Genomic DNA, 21,289 nt, shown 5'->3' with positions numbered 1-21,289 from the left:
CAATCGGACCATTACTTTGCCTGTTATGTTTAAAAATGTGAAATCCAGCTATGCAAAGGAACATATTCGGAAGACTACTTGAACTCACTCACTTTTCTCAGAGATGGCTGACCCGATTTCCACAAAATTAGTGTTAAATGAATGGTCTAGCTGCCTCAGAAGACCCTATTGAATTTTACTGTAATCGAGCTGTAACTTCATTTGTAATGTGCCGACTTGTGAAAATCACGAAACTTCATTATCTCAGAAACTACATAACCGATTTGATTATTATTATCAGATTTGCGGGCTAGTTAAGGGTTAACTGATGAATTATGATTGAACACGTGGTTTCAAAGTTTGGCTGCCCTACACGTTCCCATTTCGTTTGATTATAATCGAACTTAAGCAACCGTTATGTATTAAATTGTTAACCCTTTCATGGTGACTCTAAAGCACCAAGAATTAGGATCATCATATCTTGACATAAAATAGTTTGTTGTGCTTACGATTGTTCCTTAAACCTTTATATTCTGCCTCAGAGCATCACTGGGCATTTTCTTCAAAATACTACAGTTGACAGTAATTTTAGTTAGTCTACAAAGTGTTCAGCTTGAATTTTCTCGTGAAGCTATACATTTTAATGATAAACCTTGTGAGCGGGAGAGGGTTAATAAAACAACGAAAGTCTATTATCTCAAAGATTACATGACTTATTTGAACATAACTAGTTTCTTACGAACGAGTCATCTCTCAAACTTACAAATAACAAACTTCATAACAATTTGATATGTGGCTCAAAAGTTATGCAAAGGAGAGAAATTCAAAGACTATTTAAAACTATACCTGCTTTGATCGATATATGTGGCCTCAACATAATTTAAATGTGGTGTCGTACTATTTGAACGTTCCAAGTTCATTGATTCCTTGCGGTTTGTTTGAAGTCTGCAAATGCACGACGAATCGGCCATAGGATATGATCAAAGTCAAATAACAAATCGCTTGAAATGATTGGTTTTATCGAAATGACAACATCCTCGTCATTTGGCTTCTGTACATCGCCTTAATTCTGAATATATTCATATTGGGTGGTATTCTGTCATTATCAGCAGACTTTCTGGCATCAATCTGACACCGGAAATACCCATATTGGGAGGTATTTTTGGTTGTTTTCCAGAAACTAAAAGTGGTCGTCTTCAAATTCAAAATAGTGTCCAGGGTCAATGTTTGGTTTCTATGCATCATCACGTTTACGGAAATATCCATATTGAGTATTATTCGGTCATTTCCGACTGTTGCCTATAAGTTGCCATTTGGCAATTCAAAATGGTGCCTGAGGTCAATTGTTAGCTCCTTGCATCATTCTGGTTCCAGAGATACTCTTTTTGGATAGTATTTGTTTATTTTAGGCTGTTTTCACAAACCGGTAGTCGCCATCTTGGATTTCAAAATGGTATTTAGGATACTGGTTTAAGAAAAACTCATATTGGGTGATATTTGGTCACTTTGGACTGTTCTTCAGAAGCCGAAAGTCGTCATTTTGGACTTTAAAATTGCCTGTGAAATCAATTTCTGTCATCTGGGCGTAATTCTGGTTCCGAAAACATTCATATTGAATGGTATTTGGTCATTTCCGGCTGTTTGCCAGACACCGGAAGTCACCATCTTAAAATTCAAGATTGTGTCTGTGATCAATTTTTAGCTTCTGTGCATCTTTCTGGTTCCAGAAATACTAATATTCAATGGGAATCGTCCATTTCAGGCTATTTTCCAGAAACCGGAAGTTGCCATCTTACAATTCAAAATGTTGTCGGAAGTCGATTTGTGGCTTTAGTGCATCATTACGGTTCCGGAAATACCCATATTGGGTGGTATTTGGTCATTTGCCGCTGTTTTTCCGACACCGGAAGTCGCCATTTTGGATTTCATAATGGCATTTGGAGACAATTTCTGGATTTTGAACGGCATACTGGTTAAAGAAAAACTCTTATTGGGTGGTATTTGGTCATTTTCTGCTGTTTGCAGAAACCGGAAGTCGCCATCTTAGAATTTAAAATGCTATCTGTGGTCGATTTTAGCTCCTGTGTATCTTTCTAGATCCGGATATTATTATATTGGGTGGAAATCGGCCATTTTCGGCTGTTTTCCAGAAACCGGAAGCTGCCATCTTACAATCCAAAATGTTGTCTGAGGTCGATTATGGAACATATTTGTTACCACTAAAAACATTCACCTGCCAATATGGTTCCATTTAGTTGATTAGTTCGCGAGATGTGCAAAAATTTGTGAAGAAACATGTACTTCCAGAAGAAGGAGGGGCGTCAAACCATTATGGACATATTTGTTACCTCTAAAAACATTCACATACCAAATTTGGTTGTATTTTCTTGATTGGTTCTTGAGCTGTGCGAAATTTGTGTTAATTTTCATGGGATCCCTCCCTTATAGAAGAGGGAGTCGGGTTTCAAACCATTATGTACATATTTGTTACCACTAAAAACATTTACCTGCCAAATTTTGTTCCATTTGGTTGATTAGTTCTCGAGATGTGCACAAATTTGTGTTTCATCCAACTATTATGGACATATTAGTTACCCCTTAAAAAATCCACATGCCAAATTCAGTTTCATTTGCTTGGTTTGTTCTTGAGTTGTGCAGAAATTTATGTTTCATTTGTATGGGACCCCTCCCTTCCAGAAGAGGGAGGGGTCTCAAACTATCATAGGAACCTTTATCGGCACCAAAAACCTCTACATACAAATTTTCACGTCGATCGGCTCGGTAGTTTTCGGGCCTATATGGATCAGACAGCCAGACAGACTTGACTGCATTTTATATGTAAAGATTACAACATCAATATTTTAGAACCTAAAGAGTGAATATACATTTATTGGATTGAAGCGTTCATGTAAATCTATTTTTACAAATAAAAACCTAAATTAATCCACCTAGCGGTGAGACTCAGCCTTTCTCCTTCGAACTTATAATTTGTTAAAATAGATTTACTCCAACACTTAAAAAATACATCTTGATTATTTCTGCTGGATTTGTTATTCATTCTAAACAACAAATTTTTGATAGCCACCAGCACAATTAAACCGAACATTTAGAATTTAACATATCATCGGTTTCGTGCAACACAAGCACAACTCAATGAGCGGGGGCCTAGTGTGGTTGGTAACGTCTCCGCCAACCACGCTCGACGCCTGGGTTCGAATCCCACCGCCGACATAGGTGTCGATGGTTGTGAGGTGGCGTGATCCACTCACAACCAACCAAACTGGTCTAGATTCAATCCTAGCCGACACCGGGAGATTTTCTGAGGCGAATCTCTGGGATCACGCCTTCCATCGCATGAGGAAGTAAAGCCGTTGGCGCCGGTCCGATAATAAACGGGTCGTGAGTTAGGGTCCTGGGTGTGGAGTCGCCTCCCTGGGCGTCGGTGATTGGCCACAACAGTGACGGAACAAGACCGACGGAAAATAAGCGAGAATAAAAAAAAAAGCACAACTCAAAATTACCCAAATACTGTTGAGTTTCATCACACGAAACCCCATTTCGAAAATCACAAAAATTCCAGAGTTATGAGTAGAAGTGCCTTTGCTGCACAAATCGAAACTTCTCCATAAAGTTAGTAAAAATAAGGTTTTAACTTGGACAACGTGAGCACGTAATATGTGCATAATAGACCTAAAGGTGTTAAATAAGGATTGGTAATCTTAAACTTAAAAGTTTTCTTGAGAAATCGAAAAATAAATTTTCGACGCAGATTTTCAAACGCGTTTTTCTCGAAACTATGTTTTTTGAGTTATGCCAGTGTTGCACGAAACCGACGATATGAATATAACTATATGATGCTTTCAACTATATGATGCGATTTTGTTTTTGATTGTGGTATAATCGATTTGTACTCATATACTGCCTATAAATATTCAGATTCTTTAAGTCAACGTTAGTCAGTAGATTTCAAATAATGTATAATTAAATGTTGTTCCATATACATACACACAAAATCCATCATAAAATTGCCGAACTCTGGGTATTTCTATGGCGAAGATGGCGAAGATGGCGACAGTTTCCGATCAACAGCCTAAAGTGACAAATATCATCCAATACGATTTGGGGAAGCGGTATGATACCCTGAGGCCAGAAATCATCTTCAGACACCATTTTGAATTTCTAGAATTTTCTTTTGAATTTCTAGAATTAAATCTTCATTAATTCATTTGTTGTCCTTATAAGGACAATTTTTCAATTTATCATAGGATGTAGTGTTTTTCATACATCTCTGTGTTTCCTTGATAGTGAGGACTAAGGCGCACGGTCAACACAATGAGAAAGGTGTTTTCACATTGAAAACTAGACACGGCTTTACTGGAGGAAGTGTTGGCAAATGCATCTACCGCTAATACCACCGCTATCATACGAAAGCGCGTCGTTTCATGTGGGGAATATCAGCAACGAAAAATTACGCGCGTCTAAGCATAACCCGAACTGTTTCGCCGTGCTGCTCCCATTTACCTTTACATCGGCCTCAGGGAAGTACCGGCTGCATCTGCATCTACCGCTGAGGCTGTCACTATACTGCTATTGGTACCAAAAGCTATTAACTTTTCAAATAAGTGTTTTATTTGTTCTCAAAAGAACAGTTGTTCAATTCAAAATCGGATTTACGCAACCGCATCTCTGTAATATTACCGACAATAATATTCTTCTGAACAAAATGATACAACTTTCCCATTAGGCCTCTGCCATAATAGACGCGAAAAGCGACGCGAACCGAATCGCTCGGCTGTAGGGTAATGTACAGCCATCAGTAGAGCTGTACATTAACCTGCGGCCGAGCGAATCGGTTCGCTCAGCTTTTCGCGTCTACTATGGCAGAGGCCTTAGAGAAAGTTGCTGGCTGATGTATTCACTTCATGGAAGCCTGCTGCTGATGCTTCCCGCTACCACACTGAAACAGCATTTTAGTGAAGGGAGTGTCGTTGCATCAGCTGACCCTACTACTATCGATGCTGATATACCCGCTGCAACAGCTACGCTATGCATAGCCATGCCACAGTTGTGGCCGCTATACGCTGGACCAACTGCTGAGCAACTGCAACGCTATCCGTAGCCATGCCACAGTTGTGGCCGCCATTGGTATCCGCTGTACCTGCATCTGCTGGCCCTGCTGCTATCGATGGTGAGATCCGCTGAAACTGCTACGCTTATACGCAGCCATGCCACAGTTGTGGCCGCTATCCGCTACCCACTGCTCGCTCCCGCTGCTGCTAAGGGAGGACTGCTTTCGTCGCTGTTCAGAACTATTATGAGCGGCTTCGACTAAAACAGGCTCTTATAAAGGGATGAAAATAGGAATGAATTATTTTTCGTATGTGGTGGAATGATATAACTTGAAAAATATGTGTGACTTCATTCTGGCTCAGTGCGATCATCTGATATGCTCCACCTCTTTTTTCAGTTTCTAAAGTTTTGCCTCAGTTTCGTAGCACGGATGCACAAAAATGATTTCTTGTGAACATTCTGTCGAGCCGGACCGATAGCACTCTCATTGAAGCAACAAAATAACATGTTTTGTGTCGTGTTGTGCAGCTTGGTTGAAGAAAATGTTCCCGTCCCAGTGTCGCATGTAAGCAGATTATTGCGTTCAGTAGACAGTAGATAGTGTATCCAGCGAATAAACACCGATGGTGCTCTCACACACGCAACGGTTTTAACCCGTATCTTATTGCGGTTTGTAACATCAAGCGATTTCGTTTGCTCGCTGTTGCGTGTTGCATCATGTTGCAACTTGGCAGCTGGGAGACGACGAAATTCTGTTTATGCTGATTGATTGAGTCGACTTCATATTAGCTCTGCATAGTCGAACTAACTGCTTTTGTGAATGCGTACTAACAGGGCAGTTTATTATTCAATGTCGGTTATGCTGATCGCAGCCTTTGCGCTGCCCCTACAGTGGGGGGTTTACTAAATAAAGTGAAAATTAGACAACTACAACAGAATTTGATTGCATCCCGCACAGAATGTCTGCTTGTGTTGATGCCAGAAAATTATTAACCTTCAATTATTTTTTTATTTGCCTTGAAAAAAGCATTTTGCGGTTCAAAATCGGTTGCTAATTACAACCTTTGACCTGCCCTAACATTGGGGGAATTAAGATACACGGACAACATGCACTGTGGAAGCTATTTCACATTCAGTAAATTAGACGGGTGCGACAAATTTAAATTGCTAGGATGCAACACAAATTGCTTGCTTGCGTTGACAAAAATTATTAACTTTCAATGACTTGTTTATTTGCCTTGAAAAAGGCATTTTGATTTCCGAAATTGGATTTCCTGATGGCAATCTTCATGCTGCCCCAACACGGGGGGAATAATGGCTGTCTGGCGACACACGCTGAGAAAAACCGCGCTGCTCCTGAGACGTGGTGACCAACCACATGGCCAGTGCTACTGCTAAGGAAGGACGACTGCTGTTGTCGCTGTCTAGAAGTATTATGAGCGGCTCCGGCTGAAACAGGCTCTTATATAGGCCAAATAGCATGTTTTCAATTGCAAGGTATATGATCCTGTCGACCGTGTTTGGGAAGCAAGCATATAACGACCAATCAGAGGTCGAATTTTTCGTTTTGACAAGGCTTAACTATTTTTAATAGTACAATAGTGTGAATAATAAAATTACAATTATCTTATTTTGAGAAGAATCTTAGAAGATTTTCCAATCTATTGCTGCAAGAACGAATGAAATCCATCGAATACTAACCGATTTATTAGCATTTGAAATTGGACATATTTTTCACTTTTTTAAGTTTTAGATTTTTATTTCACATCCCTATGTAGCCGAACTTCCTGAGAGAAGTATTCTACTTCAAAAAAAAAGCGTATCATTCACTTCCAATAGTGATACTGCCAATAATATGAAGTGCGGAGTACAGAAAACACCTGGGCAATATCACAATAGATCAAAATGTCTCTGGTCGCAGTGATGAGTCCACACAGAGAAAAAAAATGGTTCCATTTAGTTGATTAGTTCGCGAGATGTGCAGAAATTTGTGAAGAAACATGTGCTTCCATAAGAGGGAGGGCGTCGAACCATTATGGACATATTTATTACCCCTTAAAAACATCCACATGCCAAATTCGGTTTCATTTGCTTGGTTAGTTCTTGAGTTGTGCAGAAATGTATGTTTCATTTGTATTGGACCCATCCTTTCCAGAAGAGGGAGGGGTCTCATCATAGGAACCTTTATCGGGACCAAAAACCCCTTCATACAAATTTTCACGTCGATCGGTTCGGTAGTTTTCGAGCCTATATGGATCAAACAGACAGACAGACCAGACTACATTTTTGCCTTTCTCCTAGAAAGGTATAGCAATCACTTGCAAAACCGAAAGTATAAAAGTGCTCCAAAGGGCCGAATGGCATATATCACTCGACTCAGCTCGACGAGCTGAGCATTTTCTGTCTGTGTGTGTGTGTATGTGTGTGTGTGTATGTGCAGATTTTTATTCTCACTCACTTTTCTCAGAGATGGCTGGACCGATTTTCATGAAATTAATTGCAAATGAAAGGTCTTGTTGCCCCACAAGACCCTATTGAATTTTATTGTAATTGGAGTTTTAGTTTAGAGGTTATGTTTAAAAATGTGAAAATCATGAAACATCAATATCTCAGAAACTACACAACCGATTTGAACAAAATTGGTCTCAAAAAAACGGGCTACCTGAAATACCCTTCAGTTTTGAATTTCATAAAGAATGAGCTTGTGGTTTAAAAGTTATGAAAAGAAACGTATTCTGGAGACTGTTTAATCTCACTCATGTTTCTCAGAGATGGCTGTACCGATTTTCATAAAATTAGTGTCAAATGGAAGGTCTAGTTGCCCCATAAGACCCTATTGATTTGTTTTGCAATCGGACCATTACTTTGCCTGTTATGTTTAAAAATGTGAAATCCAGCTATGCAAAGGAACATATTCGGAAGACTACTTGGACTCACTCACTTTTCTCAGAGATGGCTGACCCGATTTCCACAAAATTAGTGTCAAATGAATGGTCTAGCTGCCTCAGAAGACCCTATTGAATTTTACTGTAATCGAGCTGTAACTTCATTTGTAATGTGCCGACTTGTGAAAATCACGAAACTTCATTATCTCAGAAGCTACATAACCGATTTGATTATTATTATCAGATTTGCGGGCTAGTTAAGGGTTAACTGATGAATTATGATTGAACACGTGGTTTCAAAGTTTGGCTGCCCTACACGTTCCCATTTCGTTTGATTATAATCGAACTTAAGCAACCGTTATGTATTAAATTGTTAACCCTTTCATGGTGACTCTAAAGCACCAAGAATTAGGATCATCATATCTTGACATAAAATAGTTTGTTGTGCTTACGATTGTTCCTTAAACCTTTATATTCTGCCTCAGAGCATCACTGGGCATTTTCTTCAAAATACTACAGTTGACAGTAATTTTAGTTAGTCTACAAAGTGTTCAGCTTGAATTTTCTCGTGAAGCTATACATTTTAATGATAAACCTTGTGAGCGGGAGAGGGTTAATAAAACAACGAAAGTCTATTATCTCAAAGATTACATGACTTATTTGAACATAACTAGTTTCTTACGAACGAGTCATCTCTCAAACTTACAAATAACAAACTTCATAACAATTTGATATGTGGCTCAAAAGTTATGCAAAGAAGAGAAATTCAAAGACTATTTAAAACTATACCTGCTTTGATCGATATATGTGGCCTCAACATAATTTAAATGTGGTGTCGTACTATTTGAACGTTCCAAGTTCATTGATTCCTTGCGGTTTGTTTGAAGTCTGCAAATGCACGACGAATCGGCCATAGGATATGATCAAAGTCAAATAACAAATCGCTTGAAATGATTGGTTTTATCGAAATGACAACATCCTCGTCATTTGGCTTCTGTACATCGCCTTAATTCTGAATATATTCATATTGGGTGGTATTCTGTCATTATCAGCAGACTTTCTGGCATCAATCTGACACCGGAAATACCCATATTGGGAGGTATTTTTGGTTGTTTTCCAGAAACTAAAAGTGGTCGTCTTCAAATTCAAAATAGTGTCCAGGGTCAATGTTTGGTTTCTATGCATCATCACGTTTACGGAAATATCCATATTGAGTATTATTCGGTCATTTCCGACTGTTGCCTATAAGTTGCCATTTGGCAATTCAAAATGGTGCCTGAGGTCAATTGTTAGCTCCTTGCATCATTCTGGTTCCAGAGATACTCATTTTGGATAGTATTTGTTTATTTTAGGCTGTTTTCACAAACCGGTAGTCGCCATCTTGGATTTCAAAATGGTATTTAGGATACTGGTTTAAGAAAAACTCATATTGGGTGATATTTGGTCACTTTGGACTGTTCTTCAGGAGCCGAAAGTCGTCATTTTGGACTTTAAAATTGCCTGTGAAATCAATTTCTGTCATCTGGGCGTAATTCTGGTTCCGAAAACATTCATATTGAATGGTATTTGGTCATTTCCGGCTGTTTGCCAGACACCGGAAGTCACCATCTTAAAATTCAAGATTGTGTCTGTGATCAATTTTTAGCTTCTGTGCATCTTTCTGGTTCCAGAAATACTAATATTCAATGGGAATCGTCCATTTCAGGCTATTTTCCAGAAACCGGAAGTTGCCATCTTACAATTCAAAATGTTGTCGGAAGTCGATTTGTGGCTTTAGTGCATCATTACGGTTCCGTAAATACCCATACCACCCAAGGTATTTGGTCATTTGCCGCTGTTTTTCCGACACCGGAAGTCGCCATTTTGGATTTCATAATGGCATTTGGAGACAATTTCTGGATTTTGAACGGCATACTGGTTAAAGAAAAACTCTTATTGGGTGGTATTTGGTCATTTTCTGCTGTTTTCAGAAACCGGAAGTCGCCATCTTAGAATTTAAAATGCTATCTGTGGTCGATTTTAGCTCCTGTGTATCTTTCTAGATCCGGATATTATTATATTGGGTGGAAATCGGCCATTTTCGGCTGTTTTCCAGAAACCGGAAGCTGCCATCTTACAATCCAAAATGTTGTCTGAGGTCGATTATGGAACATATTTGTTACCACTAAAAACATTCACCTGCCAATATGGTTCCATTTAGTTGATTAGTTCGCGAGATGTGCAAAAATTTGTGAAGAAACATGTACTTCCAGAAGAGGGAGGGGCGTCAAACCATTATGGACATATTTGTTACCTCTAAAAACATTCACATACCAAATTTGGTTGTATTTTCTTGATTGGTTCTTGAGCTGTGCGAAATTTGTGTTTCATTTTCATGGGATCCCTCCCTTATAGAAGAGGGAGTCGGGTTTCAAACCATTATGTACATATTTGTTACCACTAAAAACATTTACCTGCCAAATTTTGTTCCATTTGGTTGATTAGTTCTCGAGATGTGCACAAATTTTTGTTTCATCCAACTATTATGGACATATTAGTTACCCCTTAAAAAATCCACATGCCAAATTCAGTTTCATTTGCTTGGTTTGTTCTTGAGTTGTGCAGAAATTTATGTTTCATTTGTATGGGACCCCTCCCTTCCAGAAGAGGGAGGGGTCTCAAACTATCATAGGAACCTTTATCGGCACCAAAAACCTCTACATACAAATTTTCACGTCGATCGGCTCGGTAGTTTTCGGGCCTATATGGATCAGACAGCCAGACAGACTTGACTGCATTTTATATGTAAAGATTACAACATCAATATTTTAGAACCTAAAGAGTGAATATACATTTATTGGATTGAAGCGTTCATGTAAATCTATTTTTACAAATGAAAACCTAAATTAATCCACCTAGCGGTGAGACTCAGCCTTTCTCCTTCGAACTTATAATTTGTTAAAATAGATTTACTCCAACACTTAAAAAATACATCTTGATTATTTCTGCTGGATTTGTTATTCATTCTAAACAACAAGTTTTTGATAGCCACCAGCACAATTAAACCGAACATTTAGAATTTAACATATCATCGGTTTCGTGCAACACAAGCACAACTCAATGAGCGGGGGCCTAGTGTGGTTGGTAACGTCTCCGCCAACCACGCTCGACGCCTGGGTTCGAATCCCACCGCCGACATAGGTGTCGATGGTTGTGAGGTGGCTTGATCCACTCACAACCAACCAAACTGGTCTAGATTCAATCCTAGCCGACACCGGGAGATTTTCTGAGGCGAAAAATCTCTGGGATCACGCCTTCCATCGCATGAGGAAGTAAAGCCGTTGGCGCCGGTCCGATAATAAACGGGTCGTGAGTTAGGGTCCTGGGTGTGGAGTCGCCTCCCTGGGCGTCGGTGATTGGCCACAACAGTGACGGAACAAGACCGACGGAAAATAAGCGAGAATAAAAAAAAAAGCACAACTCAAAATTACCCAAATACTGTTGAGTTTCATCACACGAAACCCCATTTCGAAAATCACAAAAATTCCAGAGTTATGAGTAGAAGTGCCTTTGCTGCACAAATCGAAACTTCTCCATAAAGTTAGTAAAAATAAGGTTTTAACTTGGACAACGTGAGCACGTAATATGTGCATAATAGACCTAAAGGTGTTAAATAAGGATTGGTAATCTTAAACTTAAAAGTTTTCTTGAGAAATCGAAAAATAAATTTTCGACGCAGATTTTCAAACGCGTTTTTCTCGAAACTATGTTTTTTGAGTTATGCCAGTGTTGCACGAAACCGACGATATGAATATAACTATATGATGCTTTCAACTATATGATGCGATTTTGTTTTTGATTGTGGTATAATCGATTTGTACTCATATACTGCCTATAAATATTCAGATTCTTTAAGTCAACGTTAGTCAGTAGATTTCAAATAATGTATAATTAAATGTTGTTCCATATACATACATACAAAATCCATCATAAAATTGCCGAACTCTGGGTATTTCTATGGCGAAGATGGCGAAGATGGCGACAGTTTCCGATCAACAGCCTAAAGTGACAAATATCATCCAATACGATATGGGGAAGCGGTATGATACCCTGAGGCCAGAAATCATCTTCAGACACCATTTTGAATTTCTAGACAGTAGCTTCCGATTTCTACCAGTCTAAAAGGGACAAACATTACCCAATGTGAGTTTTTCAGTACCCGGGATGATGCTCAGAGACCAGGAATCAACTTCATACCTCATTTTGAAATCCGAATTTGCGACACCTGTTTTCTTCAAATAAGTCGTATAATCTTTGAAAGAAGAGATTTTCAATATTTTTACAATTTAACACATAATGGATAAAACAAAAATCCGATTACACTGGTCAACACAATTGCTGCCCTGAAGGTCAAAATAAGAAAAAATGAAAAATAATAGCTTTTCCTGTGAATTATTTTCTTTCTAGGGCAACTATTATAAGCTTTAGAGCAGCATATTTTTCGATTTTGTCAACCAGTGTTATAATCAAATTAAATGGGTACCAATAAAGCAACTAAACCTTCAATTTAAAACTAAGATAGTTGAAATCAGAGATGCCATCTTTGGCAAAACGAGTGAATTTGATAATGTTTTCTGAACACGTTTCTTTTCTTAACCTTCGAACTACATGTTCAATCATCATAAAATTCGTTATTTAGGAGTTTTAAAGACAGCCCGTTCATTTGATACCAATTTTGTTCAAATCGGTTGTGTAGTTTCTGAGATAATGGAGTTTCATAACTTTTACATTTTGATACATAACAGACAAAGTTACAGTCCGATTATTATAAAATTCAATAGGATTTTGTCAGGCAACCAGACCTTTCTATTGCAACTTATTTTGTGAAAATCGGTCCATCCATCTCTGAGAAAAGTGGGTGAGTTCAAACAGTCTCAGAAACATGTTTCTTGTCATAACCTGATTTCCTATTATCTTCTCAGAGATGGATGGACCGTTTTTCACGAAATAAACTGCAATAGAAAGGCCTAGTTGCCTGATAAGACCCTATTGAATTCTATCATAATCGGACTGTAACTTAGTCTGTTATGTATCAGAATGTAGAAGTTATGAAACTCCATTATCTCAGAAACTACACAACCGATTTGTACAAAACAGGTATCAAATGAACGGACTGTCTTCAAAACCTGTAAATAACGAATTTCATGATGATTGAACATGTAGGTTATGAAAAGAAACGTGCCCAGAAAACTTTTTAAATTCACTCGTTTTGCCAAAGATGGCATGACTGATTTCAACAATCTTAGTTTTAAATTGAAAGTTCAGTTGTTCTATTGGTTCCCATTTTATTTTATTGGTTCCCATTTAATTTAATTATAACACTGGTTGACAAAACCGAAAAATATGCTGCTCTAAAGCTCACAATAGTTGCTCTAGAAAGAAAAAAATCACAGGAAAAGCTATAATTTTTCATTTTTTTCTAAGTTTGACCTTCGGGGTCACACTTGTGTTGACCAATGTAATCGGACTTTTATTTTAACCATTATGTGTTAAATTGTAAAAATATTGAAAATATTGAAAGTCTATTCTCTCAAAGATAACACGATTTATTTTAAAAAAAAACAGGTGTCAAACGAACAGGTTGTTTCTTAAACTTACAAAGAAATAAAACCTAAAGGCTGTTTAAAACTAGCTGCTTTGATCAAAGTTCGAAATTAGGAGTCATTATGATAGAAAGACTATTTATTTAGTACAAATATTACGTCAAATTTCAAATACTATGCTCCAGTTATTTAATATTCTAAAATCCAAAGAGTGGATATACTATGATGGGTTTTTAGATTTAATGATTATCAGGCAACCAGAAGTGGTCATCTGGATTAAAAATGGGGTTTGAGGTCGGATTCTGGCCACTGGGTAGAATCCAGGTTTCAAAAACCCATATTGATAGGTATTTGGCCATTCATTGGATGCCCCTTAGAAACGATCAGTAATATCAACTGCGTTAAAGAATTTCATTTTTAGTATTAATGTATAAGGAAAAACATTTAATTATAAACTATGTGAAATCAACTGACTAAAGTTGACATAAACAATCTAAATATTTCAAAATATGAGTACAAATCGATTATACCACAATCAAAAACAAAATCGCATCATATATTTGAAAGAATTTAATGTTATTTGCATGTACACTAAGGTCGCTTTTTACGCGGGTTTTTTACGCGGATTCCGGAATTTACGCGGTCTTTTTTATGCGGATTGCGGAATTTACGCGGATTCCGGAATTTACGCGGTATTTTTTTTGCGCGGATTTCGGTTTCCCTCCACTCGGAATGCAGAATTAACGCTGGATTTTTCTTACGCGGATTCCGGAATTTATGCGGTTTTTTTACCGGGATTCCGGAATTTACGTGTTTTTTTTACGCGGATTCGGGAATTTACGCGTTTTTTTACGCGGCACTATCCCCCACTCATCAATATATTTCCAAAACGGCATTTTTCAATAGCTTCTCAAAAATGAGTGGTGTTACAAAAAACTAAACAAATGGCACAAAAAGGCATCTTTTGCCTATAAAAACATCCTTGTGAAGTTTCAGCCAAATAAAAAATGGTCGATTAAATTGGTTGCCCGTTTTTTTGTGGAATGGCTCAGCTTGATCAAAAGTAGTTCACCTAAAATAATATATCACAAAGCGCAAAATTTAAACCTCCTCAAAAACCAATTAATAGCTGTTACTCATTAAAAGGGTAAAAAATTCACATAATAAAAATTTGTGCAATTTTATCAAAAATGGGTGAAATTTCTCTCATTGATAGGTAACTTAAATTTAACGTGTATTCAATCTAAAACCAGCCATCGTTTACACTCACTTGCTTAAAAATGGAACAGAAAGTTTGACGTCATAGACGCCGTTGTACAAGCGCTGCGAGAGAATAAAAGTGACGACAAATTTGATATTCGATACTGTACGTTATATACGACGGATTTTGTCTGACAGATAACTGTTTGTCTGTCTGTCTGTCTGTCTGTCTGTCTGTCTGTCTGTCTGTCTGTCTGTCTGTCTGTCTGTCTGTCTGTCTGTCTGTCTGTCTGTCTGTCTGTCTGTCTGTCTGTCTGTCTGTCTGTCTGTCTGTCTGTCTGTCTGTCTGTCTGTCTGTCTGTCTGTCTGTCTGTCTGTCTGTCTGTCTGTCTGTCTGTCTGTCTGTCTGTCTGTCTGTCTGTCTGTCTGTCTGTCTGTCTGTCTGTCTGTCTGTCTGTCTGTCTGTCTGTCTGTCTGTCTGTCTGTCTGTCTGTCTGTCTGTCTGTCTGTCTGTCTGTCTGTCTGTCTGTCTGTCTGTCTGTCTGTCTGTCTGTCTGTCTGTCTGTCTGTCTGTCTGTCTGTCTGTCTGTCTGTCTGTCTGTCTGTCTGTCTGTCTGTCTGTCTGTCTGTCTGTCTGTCTGTCTGTCTGTCTGTCTGTCTGTCTGTCTGTCTGTCTGTCTGTCTGTCTGTCTGTCTGTCTGTCTGTCTGTCTGTCTGTCTGTCTGTCTGTCTGTCTGTCTGTCTGTCTGTCTGTCTGTCTGTCTGTCTGTCTGTCTGTCTGTCTGTCTGTCTGTCTGTCTGTCTGTCTGTCTGTCTGTCTGTCTGTCTGTCTGTCTGTCTGTCTGTCTGTCTGTCTGTCTGTCTGTCTGTCTGTCTGTCTGTCTGTCTGTCTGTCTGTCTGTCTGTCTGTCTGTCTGTCTGTCTGTCTGTCTGTCTGTCTGTCTGTCTGTCTGTCTGTCTGTCTGTCTGTCTGTCTGTCTGTCTGTCTGTCTGTCTGTCTGTCTGTCTGTCTGTCTGTCTGTCTGTCTGTCTGTCTGTCTGTCTGTCTGTCTGTCTGTCTGTCTGTCTGTCTGTCTGTCTGTCTGTCTGTCTGTCTGTCTGTCTGTCTGTCTGTCTGTCTGTCTGTCTGTCTGTCTGTCTGTCTGTCTGTCTGTCTGTCTGTCTGTCTGTCTGTCTGTCTGTCTGTCTGTCTGTCTGTCTGTCTGTCTGTCTGTCTGTCTGTCTGTCTGTCTGTCTGTCTGTCTGTCTGTCTGTCTGTCTGTCTGTCTGTCTGTCTGTCTGTCTGTCTGTCTGTCTGTCTGTCTGTCTGTCTGTCTGTCTGTCTGTCTGTCTGTCTGTCTGTCTGTCTGTCTGTCTGTCTGTCTGTCTGTCTGTCTGTCTGTCTGTCTGTCTGTCTGTCTGTCTGTCTGTCTGTCTGTCTGTCTGTCTGTCTGTCTGTCTGTCTGTCTGTCTGTCTGTCTGTCTGTCTGTCTGTCTGTCTGTCTGTCTGTCTGTCTGTCTGTCTGTCTGTCTGTCTGTCTGTCTGTCTGTCTGTCTGTCTGTCTGTCTGTCTGTCTGTCTGTCTGTCTGTCTGTCTGTCTGTCTGTCTGTCTGTCTGTCTGTCTGTCTGTCTGTCTGTCTGTCTGTCTGTCTGTCTGTCTGTCTGTCTGTCTGTCTGTCTGTCTGTCTGTCTGTCTGTCTGTCTGTCTGTCTGTCTGTCTGTCTGTCTGTCTGTCTGTCTGTCTGTCTGTCTGTCTGTCTGTCTGTCTGTCTGTCTGTCTGTCTGTCTGTCTGTCTGTCTGTCTGTCTGTCTGTCTGTCAAACATATTTTTTTTGAGTGTAAATTTTTTAGAAAAAAAAAATTATCTAAGGTAAATTACCAATTCTCGTCAGTCTACGTCGCTTGTCATGTTTTAAAGTGTCATCCTTCTTTAGTAAGCTGCCTAATTTCATATTTTTGAATAGTTTGCATTTTTTTGTGAAATAGGGTATCGAACGTCTACGTCAGTGGTTTTCTTCGGCCCCCTTTTGCATAAGATTGCTGCAGAAAAACTGCCGAAGAAACCCGAAAAAAAATAACATCAACAAAACATTTAAAAAACCTTAAAAATTGCTGTAACTGTACATAGTTATACCATAATTTAACTATGTTTTTCATTGTAGATACATCAATTTTACATTAAATATCATTGTCCAGAACAATAAAAAACATCGTTTTTGCCATTTTTACAATGAAAAAGGGGGGTTGTTATGTATCTTAACATTTTTTCAGGCATTTTTTCCCATACATTTAGGAGTCTCTGACAATGTTTTTCATGGTAAAATTATTGTCGGTGGTAGATTCAACAACAAAAAACGTTGTTAAAACATGGTAATGACAACAATCGTTTACAAGCTTACAGTAAAAATACCGTGATTTTTATGGTTCATAAAAAAACGGTATTTTTACGGCCGCAGTGATGAGTCCACACAAAAGGAAGCAATCAGGAAACGCATCTAACCAGAAATTAGAAGTTTCGGGGTTTGAGTCCCACCTGCTGAAATATATTTTTCGTAGTTTCTACTATCATATTTTTCAGTTAATTCAATTTACTATCTTCATCGCTATATTTACTCCTTGAACTAAAAATTAAAAATAGAGTGACTTTGCTTAGAGTCAAAAAAAGAAAAACATAAATATAAATAATTCATTTCATGAAAAAAATATGTAAGAAATCATTTATCTGATGCCAAAACAAATTGATAGTTGAATTCATTCAGTAGCATGATTTGCTTTTGGGTTTCAAAAATTTTAATTAAGTTATGACTATAACTCAATAATCCAAGTCTGCATGCTTTCTCGATATGAACACAACATTAACTCATCACTTCAATCATGCAGTTTACAGGTCCCTGTAATAAATTGACACGAACCTTTTTTATCATTAATGATATGAATAATTTCCTAATTTGTCAACATTTCCTGGTACCGGATTTTCTTTACGGAAGCGGACGTCGTCATCTTGTTTCGTCAGTGAATGGATTCAATTTTTAACAACATTGCACAGTTCTAATAGATTATTTCCATATAGAAAAAGGATGACTCGATATGGCTCTCCAACAGTCGTGTTGTTGGTAATGCTAGTAATAAATCGAGACAATTTTCTCCGCTTGACTTGTGGTTCTTTTATGATAACACAATATAATTAGTCAAGTGCAAAGCTCAATCAGATTACAATTTTACTCTAAATGATATGACAGAGATAGTCCACGAACTCAAGGCAACCTAATACTTCCAGGAAAAACGGATTAGCGAATCAGTCTGACATTCCATTTTGTAGTCACTGAATTTTTTTCTTCCAACACAATTTCGGCAGCAATGGAATCCTTACCATTTCAATAGCTGCCAATTCTATGGAAATCAAGAAAGAATGAATAGACCGAAAAGGCAAAAAATACAAAACATTGTTTTCCACGGAAACCAGGCTCTGGAGTTGAAGAGTTATTTTCTGATATAGAAAAGAAACGGCTGCTTCTCATATAGTGGTTGTTATATTGAACGCATTGCTCTGTTCCATTTAATCGGCATATTTAACATAAAATGACATGCAATAAAATTTGTTGTATAATCGAACCTCGAAATGTAATTCAAAATTGTTACTTTTTAGTATTTTGCACAACAGTTCAACATCAAACAATCTAATTTGTTGACCATTGCGATACAGAAAATTTTGTTACTCAATCTTGTCACTAAACAGCTCCAACTTACAAGTGAAAAATTGCTCTAAAAGAATCCCCATCTGGAAGCTATGATAACAGTATAAAACAAAATGATCATCCTTCGACAAAAATTTCTTGAATATCCCTGTTCATGAATGACCCTCGCATTAAGGCATTCCTATCAGCGGATACCTTCATAGCGTGCAAACAATATTGTAGGCTACACTGTAGCATTGCTGGCCTGATGCTCTAACCAGACAACCCCGTAAGAGGCCGAAGCACCGCACCATCATCAGTTTATCAAATTTCACCCACGACTGGGTCGCAGTCATGCGATGTTGTGATTTACAAATCGTTGCCCGGAATTTCGTGCCAGGTGAATCGCACCTGAGCGGCCAACGTGATCAACGGTGACCCGTACCAGTATTTTCTTATCTATGTTTGTTGCTTCCGGGACCGGGAGTTTAGCAATGAAGAACCCCCGGATGTCGATAAATCACTAACGTGGAGTAGATAAATTATCTTGGATATTGCATGGCTTACAGTGGCAGAGAACACCTAGACAAAAGTGAAACCTTAAAGTAATTCACCCAACGGTTAAAGAGACCTTTAATTGGTTTTTTGGTTGGGTGCTATTTTAAACTCGCGGTGATTAATTTTAGTAGAACGTAACATTTTGCAGCAACAAATTTTGCTGCCAAAAAGCGATTTCCCGAGCTGGAGGAACTATAAACTAGAAATGACGGACTAGGCTAAAGAAAATCAGATCGTACGATATGATAGAATGGATTTCAGATTTTTTTCTCTTCAAATGAACTAAAAATTGTCATTTTTTCGGAAAAAAGCCTGCAACATTTTTGATTTTATCAACAATCGTTTTTATCACTACTCGCCAAACTCACGCTCGATTTTCTCACTATTTTCTTTGTTTTGATCACGCTTTTTCAGAAGAAAAATCTATATCGAGAATAATGTACTTCCAATTGTAGAAAGTATTTTTGAAACATTGTTTTCACTTGTGCCACTTGCCACTTGTGCATGTGTAGAGTTTTATGTGTATAGCTTTATGAACTCAATTCATTTGATCAGTTTTCTCGATAAGGTAACCAAGTGTCATATCTGTTAAAATTTATTTGTGTCATTATTTCGTGAAAAATAAACCTTGAAGTATGTATTTCACTGAATTTGGAGCAAAAATTACGTATTTTTCAAACTAAGAGAAAGAAGATTTATTAATAGTCCAAATAACCCTACTGTGGTGTTCACAGGACGTAGATTTAAAAATTTCAAAATTTGCGGTCTCACATAAACAAGCATTAGACTCTCCTAACTATGCAAAAGAATGAGCAATACAAATCATATTGATATTGCATGTATAATTTATATCCCATTGATCTATGAAAGTGCATCATTTTACTCAAAATCTTATTGAAATTAAATCCAACACGAAAAAACCCTATTTTTATCATTTCGCTAAATCACGCTTTCGGTTTCACGGTGAATTTTTGCTAACAGCATTCGAATATCGGTCGGCATAAGTCTGCAAGTTACAAATGGATTATTTTCAATGTTTTTGGTCATGAAGTCTAGCTTTTGAAATATGGCCATTGCCAGTAGTGCTGATTGTGTTCATTCAGGTGACGCGGTATAGTTGCCTTAGTTGTGTTGCGATGATTGATGCTGTTATCTTCGTAAAAAGCAAAGCATTTTTAAAATTAGCACCATAATGAAGAAAATCAATTTGATTATTGTGTTTTTGTTCAACGCATTCACATGAAGACGTGTTTGTACCATAGAAAATATTCCGATAATTTATGTTAAAAAATCTATTGTCGTTTAGCATTGCAAAATCAGCCACCAATAAAGGATTTTCTTTCCTCTTTCATAGAACCCTGCACAACATCAACGAACCCACCAGCGGAAATCGCCCCCTGTATGGGGGGTCACGTCCTACTGAGAAGAAAGCTCGCCTCTCTCGCTCACTGACTCTGCCGCTATTCAATTTTCCCGGCGCCAACGCCTTTGTCGGTCGACTGCAACAACCAACTCAGCCGCTGGAGGCCTATAAAACTTCTTCTAGTGAGTTTGTGGCAAGGTATCAAAATGTTTCATATGAATTTAGCCATTTTTGCGTTTCACAGATAACTTTCTCTATGAGGCCAAGTTCACCAGCACCACACCCATCAGCGGAAATAGTCCCAAAATCCTGCTGACCACAGATGACACCTCCTTCGACTATCGACGAAAGTCATCAGGGGGTAGTGGATTGTTTACTCCCAGCGGTGGAGCCCCGACCGTTGCTCCAAGCGAACCACATATTTATGACTTCGATGAGAAGCGTTCCAGTGGAGACGGTTCTGTTGTTATCAGGTAGGCACACTATCCTCAGTACTATTAGATGGAATTGCAATTCAATTCACATGTTCTAGCATAACATCCCCAACCGCATTTCAAATACCGTCGTCCAAATCTTTCGGGGTTACATCATTCAACTTTGTTAGCTTACAAAACGCAGCAAATACTGCAACAACTGCTTATAGTTTCGGAAACAGCGGCTATACATCAGGTGAAAGCAGTCACATAGGAGGCGGTAGCGTGTCAAGTAACAAATACAACGGTTGTAACACTAAACGAGGAAGTGATGTGACAGCATACGGATCTGCCGCCTCAGCGCAGCTCATTAGCAATAGTACTAACAGTGCCATCTACCGGCTGGCACGGATCATCAATCAAACAACGAAAACCAGCGGTACTCCGGAGAGTCAAGGGAGCGGATATCCTCTAGCCTCACCAGGATTACTAAGTCTTCATCATCAGGCGAAAGGTGACTCGTCTCGAAGGTTATCGTGGGAGAGGTAACATAATATCCTAAAGCTAGGCTTCGATATCTAGCAC

At 38.5% G+C, this 21,289-nt stretch overlaps 1 protein-coding gene across 4 annotated transcripts in view; it reads left to right on the top strand.

Annotated features, from left to right (window-relative positions):
* The window catches only part of LOC129718521 (uncharacterized), a 740,981-nt gene that overhangs the window by 529,010 nt on the left and 190,682 nt on the right, over positions 1-21,289 (top strand). For all 4 annotated transcript variants that reach the window (XM_055669374.1, XM_055669371.1, XM_055669370.1 and 1 more), the window contains exons 3-5: positions 20,283-20,473; positions 20,536-20,764; positions 20,824-21,249. In XM_055669374.1, the coding sequence (XP_055525349.1) occupies positions 20,283-20,473; positions 20,536-20,764; positions 20,824-21,249 (846 nt within the window). The remainder of the gene's footprint in view (positions 1-20,282; positions 20,474-20,535; positions 20,765-20,823; positions 21,250-21,289) is intronic.

Source organism: Wyeomyia smithii, chromosome 1 (genome assembly GCF_029784165.1).
Source record: "Wyeomyia smithii strain HCP4-BCI-WySm-NY-G18 chromosome 1, ASM2978416v1, whole genome shotgun sequence".
NCBI classification, from domain to species: Eukaryota; Metazoa; Arthropoda; class Insecta; order Diptera; family Culicidae; genus Wyeomyia; species Wyeomyia smithii.
The sequence above is the reverse complement of the archived record's forward strand: the minus strand, read 5'-3'. Positions and strand labels throughout refer to the sequence as shown.